This window comes from Prionailurus viverrinus, chromosome D3 (assembly GCF_022837055.1).
Source record: "Prionailurus viverrinus isolate Anna chromosome D3, UM_Priviv_1.0, whole genome shotgun sequence".
NCBI classification, from domain to species: domain Eukaryota; kingdom Metazoa; phylum Chordata; class Mammalia; order Carnivora; family Felidae; genus Prionailurus; species Prionailurus viverrinus.
The window spans coordinates 78,243,838-78,265,556 of record NC_062572.1 but is presented as its reverse complement, the minus strand read 5'-3'; the positions used below and the strand labels follow the sequence as shown (position 1 = coordinate 78,265,556).

Genomic DNA, 21,719 nt, shown 5'->3' with positions numbered 1-21,719 from the left:
TTTGGGCCACCTGATACCCAAGCTATGCTACCGCCTTCCTGTGTGCCCTTGGACAAGACACCACACTTTCCTGTTTAAAATATGAGGCACTGGCCCATGAAACCTTTCAGTCCACTGCCTTTTTAATACTCTGCTTCAAACACTGTAGAGACCGTCTATTACCACTTCTCTGAAATTCACGAATACCAGGCAACTGGTCAACACTTTGAAGGGGAGTTTTCAAAAGGCACAAAAATGCACGCAGTCAGTATTTACAGAAGGAAGGTACTTCAGCTGCCTGGAGAAAAGTGGTATTTGCATGTAAGAGGTTAACAGGATAGACCGGTCTTGCCAGTCTGGAACTAGAGTGACACTTTCACTTACTTCTTGCAGATGGAAACAAGGAGAAAAACTATCCCTTGCATTCTACGCTATTTTGGGGAGATAAGCTTTTTTTTCCATATCCATGGCAAATATGCAACTGGAACATTCTGTTGTTCTTAATGCACAGGTGGTATTGCACAGCCTCATTTGAAGGGAAACTTATTTTGTGGGCTGCTGGTGGAGGAACATGTGATCAATGCACCAGATCAGCACTGACACCAAGGCTTGCTAGGAACATCAAGATTTAGTTTGTTACTGGCATTAACCTCTTACACTAGCTGTTCCTGCCCTGAGTGCACGTCAGAATCATCAGGGTAAGCGTCCTCCACAACCCTCTCCCCCTCCAATCGATCCACGACGGGCCAGAGGATCCTTTAATGAGCCGGATAATGGGCATCAGTGAAATTCTTTGTATTCAGTCTGTATTATCCTTGGCAGATTCCATTCCACCAAGGGTCAACCTGTGAATACGCAGAAATAGCAGTAAATTAAACTAAACTAAACCTGATGAATAGTGGCTAGCCCTGGGTAGGAGGTAAATAATTCTTTCTGCTTTTAAATACCATTCTGAACGCAGGGTGGGAGATGAAAAACAGCCATTCGACAGGCTTGGACATACTTGCCTGAGAAAACCTAGGAGGGTTTTTGGAGACTCGTAAGGCAATGCCCTCCCTTCTATAGATAAATATGGTTTAATCCCACGCCTGCCTGCACGACCTCCCTCCCACTTCCTCTCCTCTTCGCCTCCCCCCCCCCCCACTTCGGGTAAACCTTCCTGCATCTGTTTTGCTTGGCAACACACACCCGCATTCCAAGAGATGCCACCTGGCCACCGAGAGCCGATTGCAACATATTAGGCCAAACAAGAAACCTGCTCAAAAGGAAAAGCAATCTGCAGTGAGGTTTCTGGGAGCAAAGATTACTGGAATTGCAGGGCTCCACTGGGTAAGGGAGGCGGCCTGGAACCACTTCACGCCCTACCCTGCACATGACCCTTTCACGGCCACGAGACTGAGAGAACATCCCCAAGCGTGCTCTAATGGCACTTTCTGCTCTCCGAGGACTCCATCGGTCCCTCCAAATCCAGAACCCCCCGGCCCAGGCCTTAGTGGGTCAATTCAGAGCAACGAGGATAAATTGGCTGCGGACTTCAGAACAAAGCATGGTGTCTGGTATTTCCCTCTGTTTCAACCCACAGCATAAGAAACATTCTCTTTCGGGAGCTGAGCCAAACGGGCCTCTATTTCCTTAGCAGCAACCTGTAAGTTCTCTCCCCATCTCACATCTTCTCCGCGGACGTGGATGGTGTCGGTCTAAGTCCTCAAACCATCAAGGAAACACACGGTTGAACCAGAGAGCAAAAACAATGACTTCAGAAACTGGGGAAAACAGACGGACAAACCCCTGCTCCTGGACAACACCTTCTGCAGGGGCTGCCTCTCTGGGGGTGAGCCTGGCGGGATAAATGAGCTATTTTAAAGGCTGTGGATCTGCTCTGTAGCCCACACGTTATTCATCAATGGACAATATGCCTTATAATAAACGCAATCTGCAAATCAGAAGCAGACTCCCCGGTGCAGAACTGCAAAAATAAATCCGCCCACGCCCTGGCATGACACAGGCAGCAGAAAGCGTCTTGAAATAACACTCGCTTGAGGAGAATAAAAGCTTCCCATTTTCTAGGCACAGCCACATGAAAATGACAGTCTAAGTATGAAGGTTTGACAGTCTAAGTACTAAGGTTGGACGAACTGCCGAGAAAATTGATGACTGCCCTTAGTATCTGGAAGAACAAAGGTTCGGAGGGGACAGCAGCACAGGCCAGAGCCCGGGCTCTGCCACCTCTGAAGTGACCCGTACTACGATGGCCTCCCTGCTCCTGCCTTGCAGCCTCAGGACGGGAGCCCGTGCCCGGCATGGTCTGCGAAGATATAAATGGGGTCACCTCACTGCACTGGTCAAGCCCCTCCTTGTGGCCCGCCACCCCCACGACCTCACAGTGGCCCTCCACGATCTGTTCATCCCCCTGACCACTCTGTCTTCCAAATCCTTGCGTCTTCTCCCCGTGTGCCCATTCTGGCTACGCTGGCCCCCATGCTGGCACATGTGGACCTCAGGACCACCATACTGGCTCTCCCTCCCCCTCCCCACCGTCTGGAATGGTCTGCTCCCAGCTACCTGCCCGGGTTGCTGAGCATCACCTCAGGGAAGCCTTCCTTGGCTTCTCTGTGGAAAATGTAAACACAGTACTCTGCACCCCCTTCCCTGCTCTTCCCCACGGCACTGATCCTCATCTAATATACCATATTCCTCCTTATTTTGCTCGTCTGTCTCCACACTTCCCGAATGTAAACCGCATGAGGGCAAGGGGTTCTTGGGTGTGTTTGCTGCTGTATATACCTAGAACTTAGAATGACGTCTGGCAGGAAGGACCGGATGAATTCACGGCGTAAACACTTGTCTCCTCTACCGGCAACCTCACAGAGGATTTTTATCAGTCTCCAGACAGCCCAACTGGAGATTCCACCCACTTGTTCTAACAGCAAAAAGAAGTTCCATCTAGGAGACGCAGGCTTCTTACGAATGTACAAATATTCTGATTCCACACGTCAGAAACACAGGAGCATCTCCTTCACCCCAACATCAGCCCTAAAAGACTCCTGGCAAAACAAAGGCGCTGAAGTGGAGATCATCAAAGTCTAGAACACTGAGTGTTGCTCTGCTCTCTTACCAGGACATAGATAGTAAGCGCAGAACTGCATGAACTTCATTGCCTGGACCCTTAGGTCAGGTCTGTTCTTTAATGCAAAGGTAATACTGACTGTGGGAATGGGTATGACATCAGATTTTTCTAGCATCTGCATGAGAAAAACGAACCACGGAAAATCTTTCCCCAAAAAAGTCCTAATTAGTACTTGACTAAAAAGAGAGAGCGAGAGGGGTGCCTGGGTGGCGCCGTCGGTTAAGTGTCCGACTTCAGCCAGGTTACGATCTCGCGGTCCGTGAGTTCGAGCCCCGCGTCAGGCTCTGGGCTGATGGCTCAGAGCCTGGAGCCTGTTTCTGATTCTGTGTCTCCCTCTCTGTCTGCCCCTCCCCCGTTCATGCTCTGTCTCTCTCTGTCCCAAAAATAAAAAAAAAATAAAAAAAAATAAAAAAAAAAGAGAGAGCGAGAGAACGCACACAGAGAAGATCCTAAACCTTTCTTTCTTCTGGATTTTTCCTTCCGGGCCCAGGAAACTTTGATCTCCAAGGTGAATGTTTTTGCTTTCTTCCAGATCCCTTTCCACAAGCCGTCTTGTCCATCAGTCACAACTACCTTGGGCTCTGGAGAGTCACAGAATGGCCTTTTCATGATTTCTGCCGTGTCATGGTCCCCAGATCAATATGTATCTTTAATCCCTAAATATGGTCCCCTTCCAGGGTTCCCCAGATGAGACCAGTAATATTGTTGTTGTTTTCATATCTTTCTCAGTGTTCCTGGGTTAGACCAGGAGCTCTCAGAGAGGCAAACAGGCCACTTCATGGGACCCCCACCACTGTCTTTCATTTGTGGGATTCCCCTCTTCTCATCAAAAGGATCCGCTCCTTGGGGACAGAGGTATCCCCCAAAGTCTCGGCCTCCTTCACAAGTTTAAAATGTTATGTCTCAGTCTGTGAGTTCGAGCCCCGCGTCGGGCTCTGTGCTGACAGCTCAGAGCCTGGAGTCTGTTTCGGATTCTGTGTCTCCCTCTCTCTCTGACCCTCCCCCACTCATGCTCTGTCTCTCTCTGTCTCAAAAATAAATACACGTAAAAATAAATAAATAAATAAATAAAATGTTATGTGTAAAGTAAAGCATCTCCCTGCCACGACACGGTACATTACTTGTTCACTGAGCTCCCTAGAGATGCAAGTCTCAGTTTCTCAGGAACTGTCTCCAATTCTAATAACTCACTCTGGCATTACCTCTTAAAGGCAACAGTCTTCATTTAAAGTGCCATGGGAGTTTAGGCTACTTGATTTTCAAACATGAAATACAGAAAATTTTCTGTGTAAACTGCCAAGTAATAAGCTCCAAGCTGAGTGGCAATCAAAAGTTAGGGGATTAATCCAACTAGAATGGGAACATTTTTAGAGTGCTCAATTATGTTAAATTCAGGAAGCATATTCTGTGATGTCAGTTTTCATAAGCAAAGAATAACGATATGTACGACTTGGTTTAGCTATTTCGTAGATGTATTTACTCAAAAGAAAATTTCAAGTTTAAAAATTCTGGGTGACAAATGTACTCAAGGAAGGATCAAAGGAGCATTCATAATCCAGAAGGTCTAATGGCTGAGACCTAAATACAGCTGCGTGATCACCAAATCATTTTAACGGGAGCCAGTAATCTTAACAGGCCTTCTTTCCATCCATCCGTTCTTTGTAATGGGTACAGAGAGCAACCTCCTTAAAAAGTAGAAAATAGAAGCATCTATTTAGCAAGGCTTCTGTTTAGATTTGTAACTCCTTCTGGATTAACTCCAATATTTCAAAACACAAGAATTCCGGTACCTATCATTTGCCTTATCGTTAAAAAAATTTTTTTAATGTCTGCTTCTTTGTGAGAGAGACAGAGAGACAGGGCACGAGCAGGGGAGGGGCAGAGAGAGGGAGGGACACATAGAATCAGAAATAGGCTCCAGGCTCCGAGCTGTCAGCACTGAGCCCGATGTGGGGCTTGAACCCATGAAGTGCAAGCTCATGACCTGAGCTGAAGTTGGATGCTTAACTAACTAAGCCACCCAGGTGCCCCTCCTTATCATTTTTAAATGCTTAAATGTGGGGCGCCTGGGTGGCACAGTCGGTTAAGCGTCCGACTTCGGCCAGGTCACGATCTCGCGGTCCGTGAGTTCAAGCCCCGCGTCAGGCTCTGGGCTGATGGCTCACAGCCTGGAGCCTGCTTCCGATTCTGTGTCTCCCCCTCTCTCTGCCCCTCCCCCATTCATGCTCTGTCTCCCTCTGTCCCAAAAATAAATAAACGTTGAAAAAAAATAAAAAAAAAAATAAATGCTTAAATGTATGAAACTCATTCTAAAGTCCTATCCACAAATACTACCACCAGCAACTTTGGTGTACTATTTGCAATCACAAGGCCTCCCAGTTTTATATAATGTATTTACCATTTTTTTTTTTAACACAAAAGTCACAGAGTGATGCAGCTTGGAGGGTGAGCTCTTATGTCTTTGTCATTCATGCCTCTGGGTTTTACCACCCGCCCTGTGCCTACTTCCCAGGGCAGAGGTGGGAGAATCAGGAGAATGAGGACTCTCGCTATTTTCCTAGTATTTACTACAACTTTTGCAACGCAGACATTAACCTGATAGCAAAATTATGTACGTACAATCACAGACACTGAGAAGAGATGCCGTGAGAGAAAATCATGTTAATCGCTAAGAAAAACATCTGTGGTTTTCCCGAGTTAATTTTTCTCACTGTTCAGAAATTTAATACTTTCATATAGCTGAGTCTACCCATCTTGGCGATTCCCTTTTCTCCTTCCATGGTTAGGAGTGTTACCATCCTTCACAGATCTGATTTTTTAACTGCTTCCTATTCCATGGTGTGGAACAATTTATATGAAATTATTGAAACCTAGATTTAAAATCTTGAGCTTATTTTAGTGCTTGGTTTAGGTTTTAGATCCAATCATTATTATTCATTTTATTTAATGACTGCATCCACGTATAAGTGAATATGGTTAATCCGCATGGTTGGAAATGGGGGTTATTTTCTGGATATGTTTTTTGTTAAGTCAAAATGGATACAAATTCAAGCGTAAGTACTACACATAATTAATACAACGGTTCCCGTGTCATAACGTAGAGTACGGATTAGCATGTTCTTATGTCCAAATGTCATTTCAAACAGAAAGAAGGGCAGAGTGATGCTGAAAATACTCATTTCTTTAGCCCTTCTTCAGGGTAAATTCTCCAGTGCCTATGTAAACAATTAACAGAGGCAAGCCCTATAAATCAAGCTTACTCATTCCTGTTCAGGTTATGGCCCTACGATACATTAAAAGTGCCAGGCCCCACTTTAACTCCTGTTACCACCACTCAACGGCATGAACTGTCTTGGTATCTTTCTGTCCTCGACCTGACCCAGGCAGGTGCTTATACAAGAGCTCTGTGGAAGGGCAGAGGACAGGCAAGGAAGGAATTCATTCAGCTCAACGTTTGACAGGAAAGAGAAGAATTATTCATGCTGACGACTGCACCCCAAAGTTCTTCCACAAAGTTTTACACCAAAAAACAATCTGAAACTTGCCGATCGCGACAGGAAGCCCATCACGGGCAGTCCCTTCTACGTTCAGTCTCTTGAACAAAGCCCCTCCCGCTGATCCACTGACAAAACTCCTGGTCATCCTTCCAGATCCGGTGCCAATCTTCCCCTCCATGACATCGATGGTTCTCGTCCCCCCTGACCCACAGTGTCCCGTCCCGTGTGTAAGCAACCTGCCACCCGCCGCCGATGCAGGGCCCGACACTTCTGCGGGCTACGCCTCATGTCCGCTATCCCGTCTGCCATCTGGAAAGCTCTAAGAAGTGAGGCTTCCCAACCTCTTAGGTTTCTAACACCAAGTAGTAGCTGCACGTACAGAAAGGGCACGTGGAGTATTAGGAAACAATCACTTCACGCTTGTGAGATACAAAGAATGTTCTCTGCAACTGCAAAAATAATGCTCAACTTCCTCATCTTAAGGCCGAAAGGAACTGGCCGACATAATTCCTAAGGGAACACACAGCTCTCTAAGTTTATAGGTAGAAAACTCAAGAATGACTCCTGCACACGTTAGCTAGAAGTCAGTGCCGGATTACAAAACGCAGGAGCACCTCTTGCTCGTAGGATTTCAACGGAGGGTGCAGGCAGGCCCTTAGGCACACTGTGTTTACATAGAACTATTTTTACTGCTTTGTCCTTTATATAATACCCAGGCACCCTAATAATGCATGTTAATGTGTAGAATACTGTGCCAAAATTTTTTTTTACGTTTTTAATAAAATTTTTATAATGTTTATTTATTTTTAAGGTGGGGAGGGAGCGCCTGAGCAGAGGGAGAGGGAGGCACAGAATCCGAAGCAGGCTCCAGACTCCAAGCTGTCAGCGTAGAGCCCGATGCAGGGCTTGAACTTACAAACTGTGAGATCATGACCTGAGCCAAAGCTGAACCCTTAATTGACTGAGCCACCCAGGCGCCCCCCACTCCAATCTTTTTTTTAAGCATGGTTTCTACTACTGTAAGAGGTTGAGTCAACTTAAATATTAAGACTGCATCAAAAGTTCAGAGTTTTGTTACAATTTAGTGTCTCTTTTCCCCCAGTGGAAAATACAATCAGTGCATATCTACTGAACTGAATCTAAAATTAAGGCATTGTCACTGATGAGGAGAATAAGAAAGAACCCCAGGGCTGTGCTGTAAGTGTGCAGGGTCAACTCAGCCAAAGTCCTTAGGGAAGGGGCAGGGAGTTGTTGGCTGAACAACAGAACTCCTAGCCAGAAGCTCCCTGCTTTGAAGAAGTGCTAGGTTTTTTGGCTGGAGCTTCAGGTACACATTTTGACATTTCTGCTGCAGCTCAGCTTTTCTATTCAATTCAAAAAAAATCTGAATTTCTATTCAATTCCAGAAAAGCAGCTTTGTCCCCCCTCCCTCAAGAGTCAAGTATCTAATCATGTATTTTAAAAGAATATGAAAAAAAAAAAAAGTCAAGAAATACACATGATTATGAAAGCCTCTCGAGGAAATAGATATGAAATGTGGGTCATTAAGTATACTTTAAAGGTCTATCAGTTCCGGATTGGCCTACAGAGAGAATAAGAACTGTAAATCTATCCAACTGTTTGAATCATCAAATGTTTACTATGCCTAGTACCCTCCCTACCCTTTCTTAGCCCCCCCCAGAAAGAGGTAGGTAACATGATGGAAGACCACAGGTTGCAAGCAGATTCCTCAAAATTACGAGATGAGGGCTGTAAAAGCCTCGTGACTCATTCTGATCTATAACAAGTCAGTCACAAAAGCAGGCTGTGTAAATAAATTCCAGGGGCTCCGCAAGGCAGATTTGCTGGGGGAAATGCTGGTCTCGTCTCCCTGGAGTAAATCCACCCTCCGTCCCCTGCCACTTTCTGCTTATCCAGTAAGCAGAATATGGCACAGCACTTAACACTAAAATAAACACAGGATGGTTTCAAAGAATAGGCAGTCGGGGCACCTGGACGGTTCTGCTGGTTGAGCGTCCAACTCTTGGTTTTGGCTCAGGTCACGATCCAGGGTCGTGGGATCGAGCTCGGCGTCCATCAGACTCCATGCTGCGTGTGGAGCCTACTTAAGATTCTCTCTCTCCCCCTCTGCCCCTCTCCCTATTGAGTGCTCTCTCTAAAATGAAACAAAAAAGAATACCTAGTTGAGGCAGGCTTCTCAAGGAATTGATCCAAAGGATCTGAACACTAAGTGTAGCAACGGCAGTCAATCTGAAGGAAAGAGGACCCCCTCCAACCCAATTTCTGATACGTTCATTCCAGGACCCCTCCCTTCCCATTAAGCACTTGATTCCAAAGTGTCAGAACAGTTCATGGTTCTAAAACGATCAGGGTATAAAAAGCAGGCTTCTTGAAATTCAATCTCTTCCAACCTCCGTACCGAGAGCCCAACTTCCTGTCACAACGTGGTGATGCCTGGAGACCACCAAAGTGTCAACTCAGGACAGCACGGAACCGGCGAGGACGTCGACCGCTTACTTTGAGGCCACCTGTTTTCCTTGTTTTTTTATAGCCCTCGGGACTCCAGTTCGCCCAAATAAGCTGGAGTGGAATAATAAACAAGGTTCAGAAAGGAACATTCATTGAGAACATTTATTCATCCACGATGCATAATGAGAAAAGCTAAAAATCTTTCAAGAACCTCCATTTGCCCAGAAAAAAAATCACAGACCTCCTGAAATACAGATTATAACTAACATTTTCAACACCCTATCCCTTTAGGCCCTCTTAATCTTTAAACTGGAGCTGGTTGTATATAGCAGGTAGACTGTCTTGGGGTTCTCTTCTCTCTTGGGTAGGACACGGTTATATTATGATGCCTGGTGGAAATCAAGGCAACTGGATGACCAAAAACAGGACGTTAAACCTCTCAATAATCCCCAGGCAATTCTGGAACTCCGTTTCCAAAGCTTCTTTTAGCAATTATAGTGGAAACTTGGATATTCTGGTATTTATGCATTCGATCAATAGTTTTGACACCATCTGTCAACTTCCGGCTTTTTCCTCATTATTGTAAATGTATTGGTAGTGTTATTAACAGCTAAAAAAATAATAATAAAGTCAAAGTATTTAGGGCAGTAATCTAGCTCAGCAATAATAATGTGCACTTAGGGGCGCCTGGGTGGCTCAGTCGGTTGAGCGACCGACTTCGGCTCAGGTCATGATCTCGCGGTTCGTGGGTTTGAGCCCCGCGTTGGGCTCTGTGCTGACAGCTCAGAGCCTGGAGCCTGCTTCTGATTCTGTGTCTCCCTCTCTCTCTGACCCTCCCCCGCTCACGCTCTGTCTCTCTCTGCCTCAGAAATAAACATTAAAAAAAATTTAAAAAAAATAATATGCACTTCATTATTTTTGTTAAAAATGTGCTTCATCATCTCAAGTTGTATAAATACATTATCGTTGAGATTAGGCTCAGTTTTAAACCATCAACTGTACAGACACCCAACATTTCATTATGTTTTAAGATAATTCTTACGTGCAATAAATTTCTTCTGGTATTGTGAACTTTTAGGTAGAGGTAACAATTTTCTTATTAACATGTGTTACAAAATTATAGATTAATTTCAATGCCTAGGAACTCTGGCACCAGGCTTAGCCAAGAGAGACAGCTGCAGCATTTATGAAAACCCTCTGAAAGGCAGTATCTGATAAGGCCTATTCCCAGATACTATCCTCATTTGCAAATCATACAGTGCAGAGATTTTGTACAGATAACATCAGTGTTGCTCAAAAGCCTCAACCTTTAAGAAGGAAAAGCAAACTCAACCAATGGAAAAATCACAGCAAAATGATATAAAAAAATAGCGTGTCTGAAAAGCCAAAATAGATGTTTCAGAGTTTCAAAATTCAATACAGCAAATATAACTCCAAGTCCTTTTCTACAATGCATAGCTCACGAATTCGATTCTTTTCAAGGACTGTCGTCACAGGTGGTGTTAGGGATCTGGGATGCTGATTATCCGACGGCCAGAGACTCGGGATAGATGAGATGACAGCAGGAAGGACATTTCAAAGCTAGTTATTCAACACTTCCAGGTATGCCTTAAATCCATGCTGTGCCTAATGCTGATCAAAAACTGTTCACAGTTGGGGCGCCTGGGTGGCGCAGTCGGTTAAGCGTCCGACTTCAGCCAGGTCACGATCTCGCGGTCCGCGAGTTCGAGCCCCGCGTCGGGCTCTGGGCTGATGGCTCAGAGCCTGGAGCCTGTTTCCGATTCTGTGTCTCCCTCTCTCTCTGCCCCTCCCCCGTTCATGCTCTGTCTCTCTCTGTCCCCAAAATAAATAAATGTTGAAAAAAATTAAAAAAAAAAAAAACTGTTCACAGTTAACTTAATTATCTTCCTCGGAGAAAAATCTGTGTATTACAAATACTTGGTCAAGAAGGAAAACAACCCCTACATTAACACCAATCAGGAACTTGCACATTTGTTGTCTCTTTTAAACCTCACCACAAACCTGTGAGCTTAACACTTTTACCCTCATTTTTCACCTATGAGCAGGCTCAGAGAGGGTTTCTGACTGCCCCCCAGACACGTCAATCAACTGCCCAAGCTGCCTCGGTGGGCCTCCAAAGCTGCCCCTCTCTCTGTGAAGCCTAGTGCTGCAAGGCACCGAATGGAGACACCGTCCCCAAAATTTTCAGCAAAAACGTTACATCATTAGAAGCATTTAACTGCCTGTTTGGCTACACGGACTTTTAAATTGTGCAAAGGTATTTTTTTAAATTCCCATTATGCACAAAGTGATCTGATATGCTAGTTTCCACACCTAATGACAGCATCACATACCGTCACATCAAACAGGAAAACAGCACTATTTCACACGATAGCAGGGAAGGCTGAGAGAGGCAATGCTTCTGCAATGGGATGTCAGTTACAGTAAATGAAGGCATTCTTCAAGGTGAAGTGCTACAGAGAGACATGAGATTCCACTGCAAGCATACTTGTCTGTGTGTAAAAACTCCTATCTGTGTCAACACTGGGGGATGCGGAAACAAAACACCCATAAAAATAGTTGAAATTTTGTTACATAGTATCGGAATAGTCCCATGTGATCACATGATCACATTAAGAAACTGTTACTATATTCAAGGGAAAAAATGTTTATAGGATCCAATCAGACGCCAAGGGAGCCGTGCCTGGGTGGCTCATTCCGTTAAGTGTCAGTGTCGCTCTTGGTTTCAGCTCAGGTCATGGGTTTGAGCCCCCCGTTGGGCTTTGCACTCACAGTGCAGAGCGTGCTTGGGATTCTCTCTCTGCCCCTCCCCTCCTCTCTCTCTCTCTCTCTCTCTCTCTCTCTCAAAAATAAACTTAAAACAACAACAACAGTAACACCCAAGGGCATGAAAAGAATACTAGCTTTTTTCTTATTCGTTACACTGCTGTTGACATGTTTTTAATCAAAGGGGTGGTTTATACATATATTCATAGGAAAGTGACGCCAGCTAGCTAATACTATTGTTGAGATTTTTCTGTACAGTAAAATCATCTTCTCTAAAAGAGGTTCAAACTAAAATTACTCCCCCCCCAAACAGAAATAGTTGGGGTATTCCTTTGTCATTTATAGTAAAGTGAATGTTTAATCCCAACAGATTATTATTATTACACTGCTTCTGTGAAGTGTGGGTCCGCTGAGAGGGCGCATGGAAAGGCAGAGACCCTAGGGTGGAAGTAAAAGGGAAGCCCTCCCTTCCCTAATAGTATACGTAGTGGGTGGGAGAATACCTGTTTTGGCCCCCCTGACCCTCCTCCCTCTGTTTCCGTTAGAAACCATGTCCACAAGCAACTGGAGACAGCCTCTGAAACTTTCCAAGCGCCCAGTGTATTGTTGTTACATCCACAGTGGACCTTGGACACTTAACTTAATGGGATCAGAGAACTTAGCTGGTAAAATGCAGAACCTAGTTGTGACTCTGCCTGAAACGGTGTTGAACAGGGGCACCCGTACTGGCAAACAGTGATCCTACCTCCTTGGAAAAACTTGAATACAGTTAAGCAGTCTGTAAGCAAACCAAACAACTCAAAAACTAAGAAAAGAAGCTCTCCTTTATTTTTTTAAAAAAATTTTTCATGTTTATTTTAGAGACAGAGAGACAGAGCACAAGCTGGGGAGGGGCAGAAAGAGCCAGACACAGAATCTGAAGCAGGCTGCAGGCTCTGAGCTGTCAGCCCAGAACCCGACATGGGGCTCGAACCCACGAACCATGAGCTCATGACCTGAGCTGAAGTTGGACCCTTAACCGACGGAGCCACCCAGGAGCCCCCAATAAGTTCTCCTTTAAATGACTGGTTCATAATGCCACAAACAGGATAGCGCAGTTCTAAGCCCTCTGAAAGATCATAACAGATGACTACAAGAAGCAATTCGACTTCAGTGAAAGGGTAGTGGGCCAGATGGAAAAACATCAGCGCAAGGGGTTTCCGTGTATTTTTCTTCCCCAGGAATCTAGCTGGTTAACGTTTTTTGAAGTCATGTTACATGTGAGGTTTACTCCCAATAGGATGTGTGGGAGCAGAGACACAGAAAAATACTCAACAGGATAACCTTGTACTAAGGTCGAAGGCACAGACTATACAAGATGAGCACATTTGTAAGAGGAATCCTGAGTGGTCTGCCCAACGAAGCAAGATTTCTCACGTCATTTAAAAACCAGACTGCAAAGGATTTTAGTCAATTTCTCACGTGACCTAGTAATAAAGTACCCTTTCCACCAAAGCAGCAGATATGTGAACCATGAAAAAAGCCTGGTGGCAGCCAGACTGCAGACGTCCAAGTGAATGTTTTCCCTCAAGATAAATAAGGCCAGGGTCGCTGCTGCCTACGCGGAACACCCCTGCCCGTATGAACCGCGGACAAAGTGCTGAATGGGGCCGACAGGTCTGTTACGTGACCAGTTTTGTTTTTGCTTCATAAAGAAAAAAGTTGTTGCTTAGAAAGCGCCAGCTGCTGACCAACCATTTACCAATTCAAGTATGTGAACAAAAATACACAGATATATAAAAATTCACGTATGAGCTTTGCGCAGTGGCGGTATCGTAGCCGATGAGGTTTATCCGAGGCGCGATTATTACTGATTAAAAATTCACATACGAAAACCACACCTATAAAACTGTGACCAAACTTGTTCTCAAGAAAAGCTCTTTATACTAGACCTTAAGTTTCCAAATTTGAGGAAATCTGTTTCCCACTTTAATAGCCCTTTCGAGGGCTAGCCCTTGTATCAACCCATAATTTTTAGTATATTGTATTTACTTTCTAATTACATTAGAAATCTCAAGCCAAATGAGACTTTATGTAAATCCCATCTAACGTTGACATCTAACTACAAAATGGTTTAAGTTTTTGGCAATAGAACTGAAGAGTTGTCAAAACTTTAGGAATGCAGGGGCGCCGGGGTAGCTAAGCGTCCGACTCTTGGTTTCAGCTCAGGTCACGAACTCACGGTTTGCAGGTTCAAGCCCTGCGTCGGGCTCTGCCCGGTCAGCAAAAAGCCTGTTTAGGATTCTCTCTCTCCCCCCACCTCTGTCTCAAAATAAATAAACAAACTTAAAAGGAAAAAAAAAAGCTAACTTTAGGAATGCATTTGGCTTATCCAACCTCCGCTGGTAGGTGGTCCAAGTTCAGCATGGAACTGTGTCGCCCAGTGACGCCTACAACCGTTTGACACACTTTCTTGGGATGAAGGTTAGAAGTATTGTAATATCAAAATGCTACCGAAATGTGTACAACGATATAAAAATGGTATTGGCTGAGTTCAAGACTAAGCACTTAGACATGTCCTAACAAAAGGGTTAGACATTAAAAAAAAAAAAAAAGTATGGAAGAGAACAGAAGAAGAAACATTTACATGATACCAGGAAAACTATCGTATTTGCATTTAGCATCTGATTACGTCCTCAAAATGGTGACAACGTGATATAGTTTGCTTGAACAGCCAAAAACATTTCTGAACACACAGCAACAAAAGAAGACACAATCCCACAGTAATACTCAGCCATCCGCTTTGAAAAGTCACAGTGCACAGCTAAAACCCAAACAAAATGTTCCCTACAGGTTTCATGACCATGTCCTCCAAACCAGCCATCCCACAAACCCGGGGGGGGGGGGGGGGGGGGGGGGGGGGTGGGGGGGCGGGAATCCAATTCAACAGACAAGGAGCGTGTTGTTGAAACAGAGCACTCAGTGGCTGGTGATTACTAGGGAAGGGAAAGCTAACTGATGCAACGCTTTTCATCCCACTATCAACCATGAAAGCTGCAGAGTCATCATTTGCTTGGTGAAGTTAGCAGCTGTCTTCCCGCACTCCATTTCACGGAAAGGGAGACCGCAGGAATACAAGAGAAACAAAGGCCAAAGTCTGTTCTAGGGCGTCTGTTTCCACAGCTGGAGACAGGGCACTCGCTATGCTACATGCAGCGTCTGGCTTAGACACTCAAGTGGCCCGTGTTCAGCTGCACGGCCCCCGCCACCTAACCATTAACAAGTCCCCAGGCAGTTTTGCCCAGCCCTGGCCCATGAGCCCATCTGCTTCAAAAACACACTTCTTACTGTCCCATCAGCGTGACTACTCTTCTGCAGTACTCCTTAATGGGACAAAAACCCAAAGACAATAAATTATATAACCAGGGCCAACCCTCCACAGCAAAAAGGCCATTAAGAACTGATCAGACTTTACATGCACTTAGTTAAGAGCCTCCACTCAAGTGTTGCAATATTCTCTCACCTTTGTTAGACCTGATTATTTTTAAATAAAACTGTTATCGCAGGCTACGCGGGCAAGTGACTGGCTTTTAAATGCGTTTCCAATGTCAACACGTTGAGTCACCCGCAGATTAAAGTAATAAGTTTTTTAAATTCTTTTATTCAGAAGGTGGAAAGGGGTGGGGGTGGGGGTGCAAGGATTGTGCGGATCTTCAAAACTTCTGAAGTCAACGTTATTCGACTTTTAGGATCTAAAGAAACGGTATCTTCTTAAACGCTAGCTAGTTTTATGGGCCTCTACCAAATACGGGGCTACAAATCATGATCTCAGAGCTCGGCCAGACATTGTTACATTGGCCCGAAGGAGGGAAACTCCCAGAAAGGAAGAGGATGAAGTCTGTTTTAATTAGGCTGCCGAAGAAGCCTTCTGGCTTGACTCAGTCCCTGCAGACCCGCGGTCACACCGACACGCACGCCAACTTACCGGGGCGCCAGCTACTGTGGAACCGGGGCTGCTGGCGTTATTCTCCTCGGGATTCTGGGGGGCTTCTTCCGGCCCCCGAGTCACGAGAATTCTGAAGTGCTGTTGCCCCGCGTTTTGATCCTGCCGGATCTTAAACGTGCAGCCCTGCCCCTGTGGCGTCCTTTCCACCGAGTTCGTCCTGTGGATTTCGGGAGCCCCCCTGCGGCCCCGAGGCGGCGTCTCCGGGTGACCCGGGTGGCCTCGCTCTTCCGTGGGGCTCCCGCGCTCCGCTCGGGGCTGCGTGGGGTACGAGGTGCTCCTCTCCAGCCGGATGCGGGGGTACCTCACCAGCCGGTCGCCCTTCGTGCCGGTGAAGCCGAAGTTGAAGTCACCGCCCAGCCCCGGAGCGCCCGGTTGTGGCTGCTGCAACTGGAAGACGAAGCAGCGCTTCCCAGAGCTTCCAGAAGCATCCGGAACGTGCTGCAGGGACCAGCGCCTGGGCTCCGGCGCCGAAGGGCTGCTCTGGCCGTCGGCCCCGAAGGGCGTCAGCCTCACCTGGCGCACATCGGCGCTGGAGGCGCGGTGCTGGAACCGCAGCCCGCCGCCGCCGCCGCCGCCGCCACCCTCGGGGCCCCGGGCGGCCTCCTCGCGGCCTTCGCAGGCGGCGGGGCCCGGCGCTTGGCGGCCGCACGTGCCGTTGAGCTGCGGGCCCGGGGCCCGGGCGGCCCTCGGAGGCGAGCTCCCGGGGGTCTCGGGCTCCGGGGGCTCCGGGCCGCCGGCTCGAGGTGCCGAGCCCGCATCGCCGTCCGGGCCCTCGGGGGGCGCGCCCGCGTCGGGGGCGCCGTCGGCCGCCTTGCGCTGCAGCGAGATCTGCACGGACGAGCTGCGGGTGGGCCGCGCGTCGAGCGGGCCCAGGAGCTGCGGGATGAACATGGACGTGCTGCGCTTGAGCGCGCCCACGGCCTCCTGCAGGCCGCCGCCGTCCTCCGCTCCGTGCTGGGCGAAGGGGTGCGCGCCGCTCCTCCGCGGGAGCGTGTGGAATGCCATGAAAAAGTCGTCTTCCCTCTCCTGGTCTAGGATCTCGGACTCGGGGGCTGTGTTGCTGCGCCCAGAGCCAAAATGAAACCGAAGCCGATGGGCCATGGTGCCCAGGGGGGCAGGGAGGGAGAGGGCGAGCGGCAAAGGCAAGCCCGGCACTGCCAGAAGTCAAAAACCGAAGGCACAAACTCCAAGAAAAAGTGTCCCATCTGCCAAACCGTTAGCACTGCGGCACCAAGAGCGACAGATAGCAGAAATAACCCAAGTGGCAAGCGGCATTCCAGGCATGATTGGATAAGAGCAAAAAGCTCTCATCCACACTGTGACAGAGGGTAGGATGGCCAGAACCACATGACCACGGTCTCCCCCTCCAATGCCAGCCTGTGGACTTAGTGGAGTTTTTCCCCCCTCTCCTGCTCTCTCTCTCTCTCTCTCTCTCTCTCTTTTTTTTTTTAAACAGCAAGAGCCTGAAACAGCACCTTCCCAGCTGCTGCTTTTCCATCAGACAGGAGTGGCCCCAGCAGGGAGCTCTCACAGCTGACTAAGGCAGCAAACACAGTCCAAGCCATGCTGCTATAAATCTAAACCGCATCAAATTCACGGGACAGTTCTTTCCGAACGAGGCAGGGCGCTGGGACTCTCCAACCAATGCTCGAGACCGGGAATTGAACACATGAGCACACACTGTTATTTTCCCACCTCCCCGGCAAGCCAAATTAACGACAAGGAAAAATTCCCTGGCTGCAGGAAAACCCTTTCACAAGCATTGGATATTGTGTTTCTCTGTTATTTATGATATCACCACATTACCACGATGGAATGCAAACTAATAAAAGGTACTATAAATATGATTACACACCCCACAGGACTAGTGTCCCTTTATGCTAAATAATTAGACCATGATCTACAAGTAACAAAATAGCCAAGTGGAGGGAGGCACAACTCAGAACGCTGTCAGTTAGCTCTCTGCCTCCTACTACTGTATTTTTCATTGAAAAGGGCTGGGGGTGGGGGGTGCGATCTCACACATAATATGACTGTCAGGCATGGAGGTACCAGGGACAAGGAGCCCAGCTGGAGAAAACATTCTCTTCTATGCCAGATGGGAGGGAAAGTAATCACCGTCAAGCCCCCCCCCCCCCCATCCCCACCAGAAAAGGAAGGAAAATTGAAGAAGGGTGTGAATGTGGTTTTTGTAGTGAGTTAACTTAAATACCATACAGAAAAAAAGGCTGCCCGGAGCTGTTTTCCGGTGAGAAGTCAGCAGTATTATCACAAACATGGAATCTTACCATTTTTGTGAGAGCCAAAATGGACCTAAGTAATAAAAGCCCAAGTTCAAAAAACTGTCGTCGGATTTGTAGTCAACTTGGATATATTCTGTGTGTTTCAAACTTACTATTTTTCGTGATCCAGAAACGTCAGTTAGTTAACAAAGAAGCTTATTTAGAAGGCAATAGAAAATGGGAGAGAAAAATACCAAGCTGTAAAGAGTGACAAAAAGTTTATTTTAAAATCCGCAAAGCATGACTTTGTCAACAGCTCTGGAATTGAGGGTGTAGAGGATTAACCCTGTGTTTACATACATCCAAACCTGTTTTCTAAAGGCTTGTGTTTAAAATGCCAAAAATGATCTCCATGAGAGAAATGGAAACTGGTTTGTTTAATGCTGAAACTGCCAAGTACCGCTACAGCCATGGATTATCTTAGCTGGATTAAGAGCCAATGAAGCAAGGAACACCACCACCAGCATTCAGTGCCTGGTGACTACACTGAAAACAGCCTGGGGCCAAGTTAGGTAGCAGCTACCATAAAGCACAATTTTGCAGGTCAAGCGTCTATTCATTCACACCTGATTTCTTAGAGCTTGGCGTTCGAAGCCCTTTCGGGTTTGGAAGGATAGTTTAGGGTCCACAGCAAGGTCATCTCAACAACAGTCACCGTTTCAGACAACGGAAATGGGAAGTGACTTTTTTTTACAGCGAATTTCTCTTTTAAAAAGAAAAACAATGAACTGCAACGCATCGGCCAAGGGGCAATTTTTCCTCGATGCTGAGCCTTTTTTCACTTTGGAGAGGTGTTTTTATTCTCAGTACACGAGAGAATAAGGATTAGTATGTGGATGTATCTATGTCTCCACGGACTGACACTCTACTGAACACTGCCTGGTTCAGTTATTTGCTGGATGAGACACGGAGCGCTAACAGGCACGCCCTCATCTGAATCTCTCATTCAATTTAGTAAGAAAGTAACTTCAGACACACAAGCAGAAGAAGTGACTTCGTTATTCGGCATTGCCACCTTTCTTACCTGCTCACCTAAGGTAAGAAACGCTGAGTTCAATGTGAAGCCACCAAGACTCCATATATTCCAATAGAAAATGCACCAGTACCGTAGGCCAGAATCGGTTGGCTTTCCAATTTGAAGAATAATACCAAGGCCAGGAGATTAAATATCCTCCCAAGTTCCATCATAAGGGTAAAAGGCCCGGCTATTCACCACCATCGGCCTGAGGACTTAGGAGGACAGCAGACCCCACCACAGTGCCACCCCTGGCTGACCTGTCTCAATTCTGGAAAGGCTCTAGGACTCGCTCGTCTCATGTGCAAGGGCAGAGAGTTAAAGGCATTGCATTTTAAGGCTCCTCCTCAAACATTCTATTAAGTTTAAGCTACTCAAAAACTTGGCAGTTTCAGCTTAAATCAGCAACAAGAAGGATTCATAAGACCACTCCTTTGTTTCAAGTTTTTGCTTAAGTTCTAGTTAGTTAACATATAGTGTAATATTGGCTTCAGGAGCAGAGTTGAGGATTCATCGCTCAAATACAACACCCAGTGCTCATCCCAAGTGCCCTCCTTAATGCCCATCACCCACCCACCTCCCTCCATCAACCCTCAATTTGTTCTCTGTAGTTCAGCGTCTCTTTTATAAGGTTTACCTTTTTTTAAACAAGAACACTCCTTTTAAAGATATATACACAAGTTTCATGGAAAGTAAATTTGAATACAACTGACAATAGACTACAGTGACTTATGATACCACTTTTGAGAGTTCCTTAAAGGCTTACACAGAACATAATTATGTTCATCTTCATAGCTGGAGCATTTGGCTTGTGGGTACCTTATGAATACACTCCACTCTAGTTAGCTGATTCTGCCAAAAGCCTTTAAGCCAAATTTGCTTCTGAAATTTCATTTTTAAAATGAAGTCTCAGTCATATATATTATATAAATAGATATGTAATATGGGCATATCTCACCTATCAATCTATATATAGCATATCTGTATGAGTTTCACGTTTCAGGCGTATCTTTGGTTCTTTAAAGGTACCTTCTATGAATTTCCCTTGAGAAGGTACCACTTTTCAAATACAGCTTAATTCTGCCTGCTAAATATAGACACGCTTTTTGCTATATAATGTTAATTAGATTTTTGCTTTCCCAAAGAGAATCACCATAGATTTGCTATTGAGTGGGTAAAAGGGTTGTAGTCTGGCTTATATTTAAAAGTGCCTGAAAGGTTTATTTATACGAGTGATGGCTTCTTTACAGATGTGCCTACTGTTGGATAGGACCAATGTAACAGCATAGGCGTAGGCTCTGATACATCACTAGTGTGATTTTCATTAATACAGACTGTGATGAAAACATGCACATATACAAATAAATTTCCTGTCCTAGCCATACGAAAGTATTTGTCGGAATCATAAAACAGTAACAGGACAAAGACGGTCTTGGCGGTGGGGGCGCATATGTACTACTAGAAATGCAACACAGATGACAGAATTCGAAAATGCTGCTTTAAAATTCAGTTTTTAAAAAAATGAAGCAAAAATCAAGAGCTAGGACCCACTTACCAATCTATTTTCATCAAATACTTCAAACAGGAGTCTGTGATTAGATGGGTTTACCTATAAAGGGGACACAAATATTATTTTCAAAAACGGGCAGGAATGGTTCAAAGGTTAAAATAAGACAAAGAATAAAATGCTTAATTAGGCACCCAGGTCACTTGTGTAATCTAAATATAATTAGCTTACCCTTTTGTCAATCCTGTATCTAGTAAGTCACGTTTTCTATTATTGATTTCTGTATTATTCTATGCCTATTCTATGCTATTCTGTAGGTGTATTAGCAGAAAAAGCTTTCAGCTGCAAAGGAAATTTCAAATAGTTTGAGGGAGCTTCTAAACCTCCTCTACAAAGACATGGAGACCAAGGTGACATCTTCACAAAGGTCTAGGCCTGAGGAAATCTCTTAAGCCTATAACGATAACGATAACAGCTACGACAAAAATGAAGAAAATAGCAAAACGAGCTATTTACCACTGCATGCTCATTTTGTAAGGCACTGTCTGCTTATTAAATATTAAAAACACATGATCTCATTTAATCCTGACAGCAACCTATGATGGAGAGCTGTTCCCCCAATTTTGCAAATAAGGAGCGAAAGTAACTCGCCCAAGAGCCCACAGCTGGTCTGCACAGCAACTAAGGACCCCAACCAGGTCCGACCTGCTGGTCTCCAGAGCCCACGCTTTGAAATTAGAACACAGAAATAAAAGATGTCCTCACTTCCAGCAACCATGGGGTCAACGTCTGAGCTCCTAGGCTTTCAGTATGTTTTTGCTTCTCTTTACCGAAACGTCACCAAAATGGCAGGAATCATCATTCTGGCTCGATAGCCATTTATTTACGACCAATCACATGTGAGACATGGCGGTGAGCACACTTATTTACATGATCGCATGTAAATCCTGCAAACTACCCGATCAAGTGAGGACTTCTCTCTCCTACGGGAGAGGTAAGGAACCCACAGAGAATGCGTCCTCAGATGGAGTTCTAGGGTCACAAAAGTTGTGGGTGGCAGAGCCAGAGATG

The 21,719-nt window shown here is 45.8% G+C and overlaps 1 protein-coding gene and 1 pseudogene across 10 annotated transcripts in view; one reads left to right on the top strand and one right to left on the bottom strand.

Annotated features, from left to right (window-relative positions):
• NEDD4L (NEDD4 like E3 ubiquitin protein ligase) overlaps positions 1 to 21,719 on the bottom strand; it is a 341,323-nt gene that overhangs the window by 127,114 nt on the left and 192,490 nt on the right. For 9 of the 10 annotated variants that reach the window (XM_047827471.1, XM_047827472.1, XM_047827475.1 and 6 more), the window contains one exon: positions 20,697 to 20,750. The exons of the other annotated variant lie outside the window; for it this stretch is intronic. In XM_047827471.1, the coding sequence (XP_047683427.1) occupies positions 20,697 to 20,750 (54 nt within the window). The remainder of the gene's footprint in view (positions 1 to 20,696; positions 20,751 to 21,719) is intronic. 10 annotated transcript variants of the gene reach the window in all.
• Positions 13,652 to 13,770, top strand: LOC125149773 (uncharacterized; annotated as a pseudogene).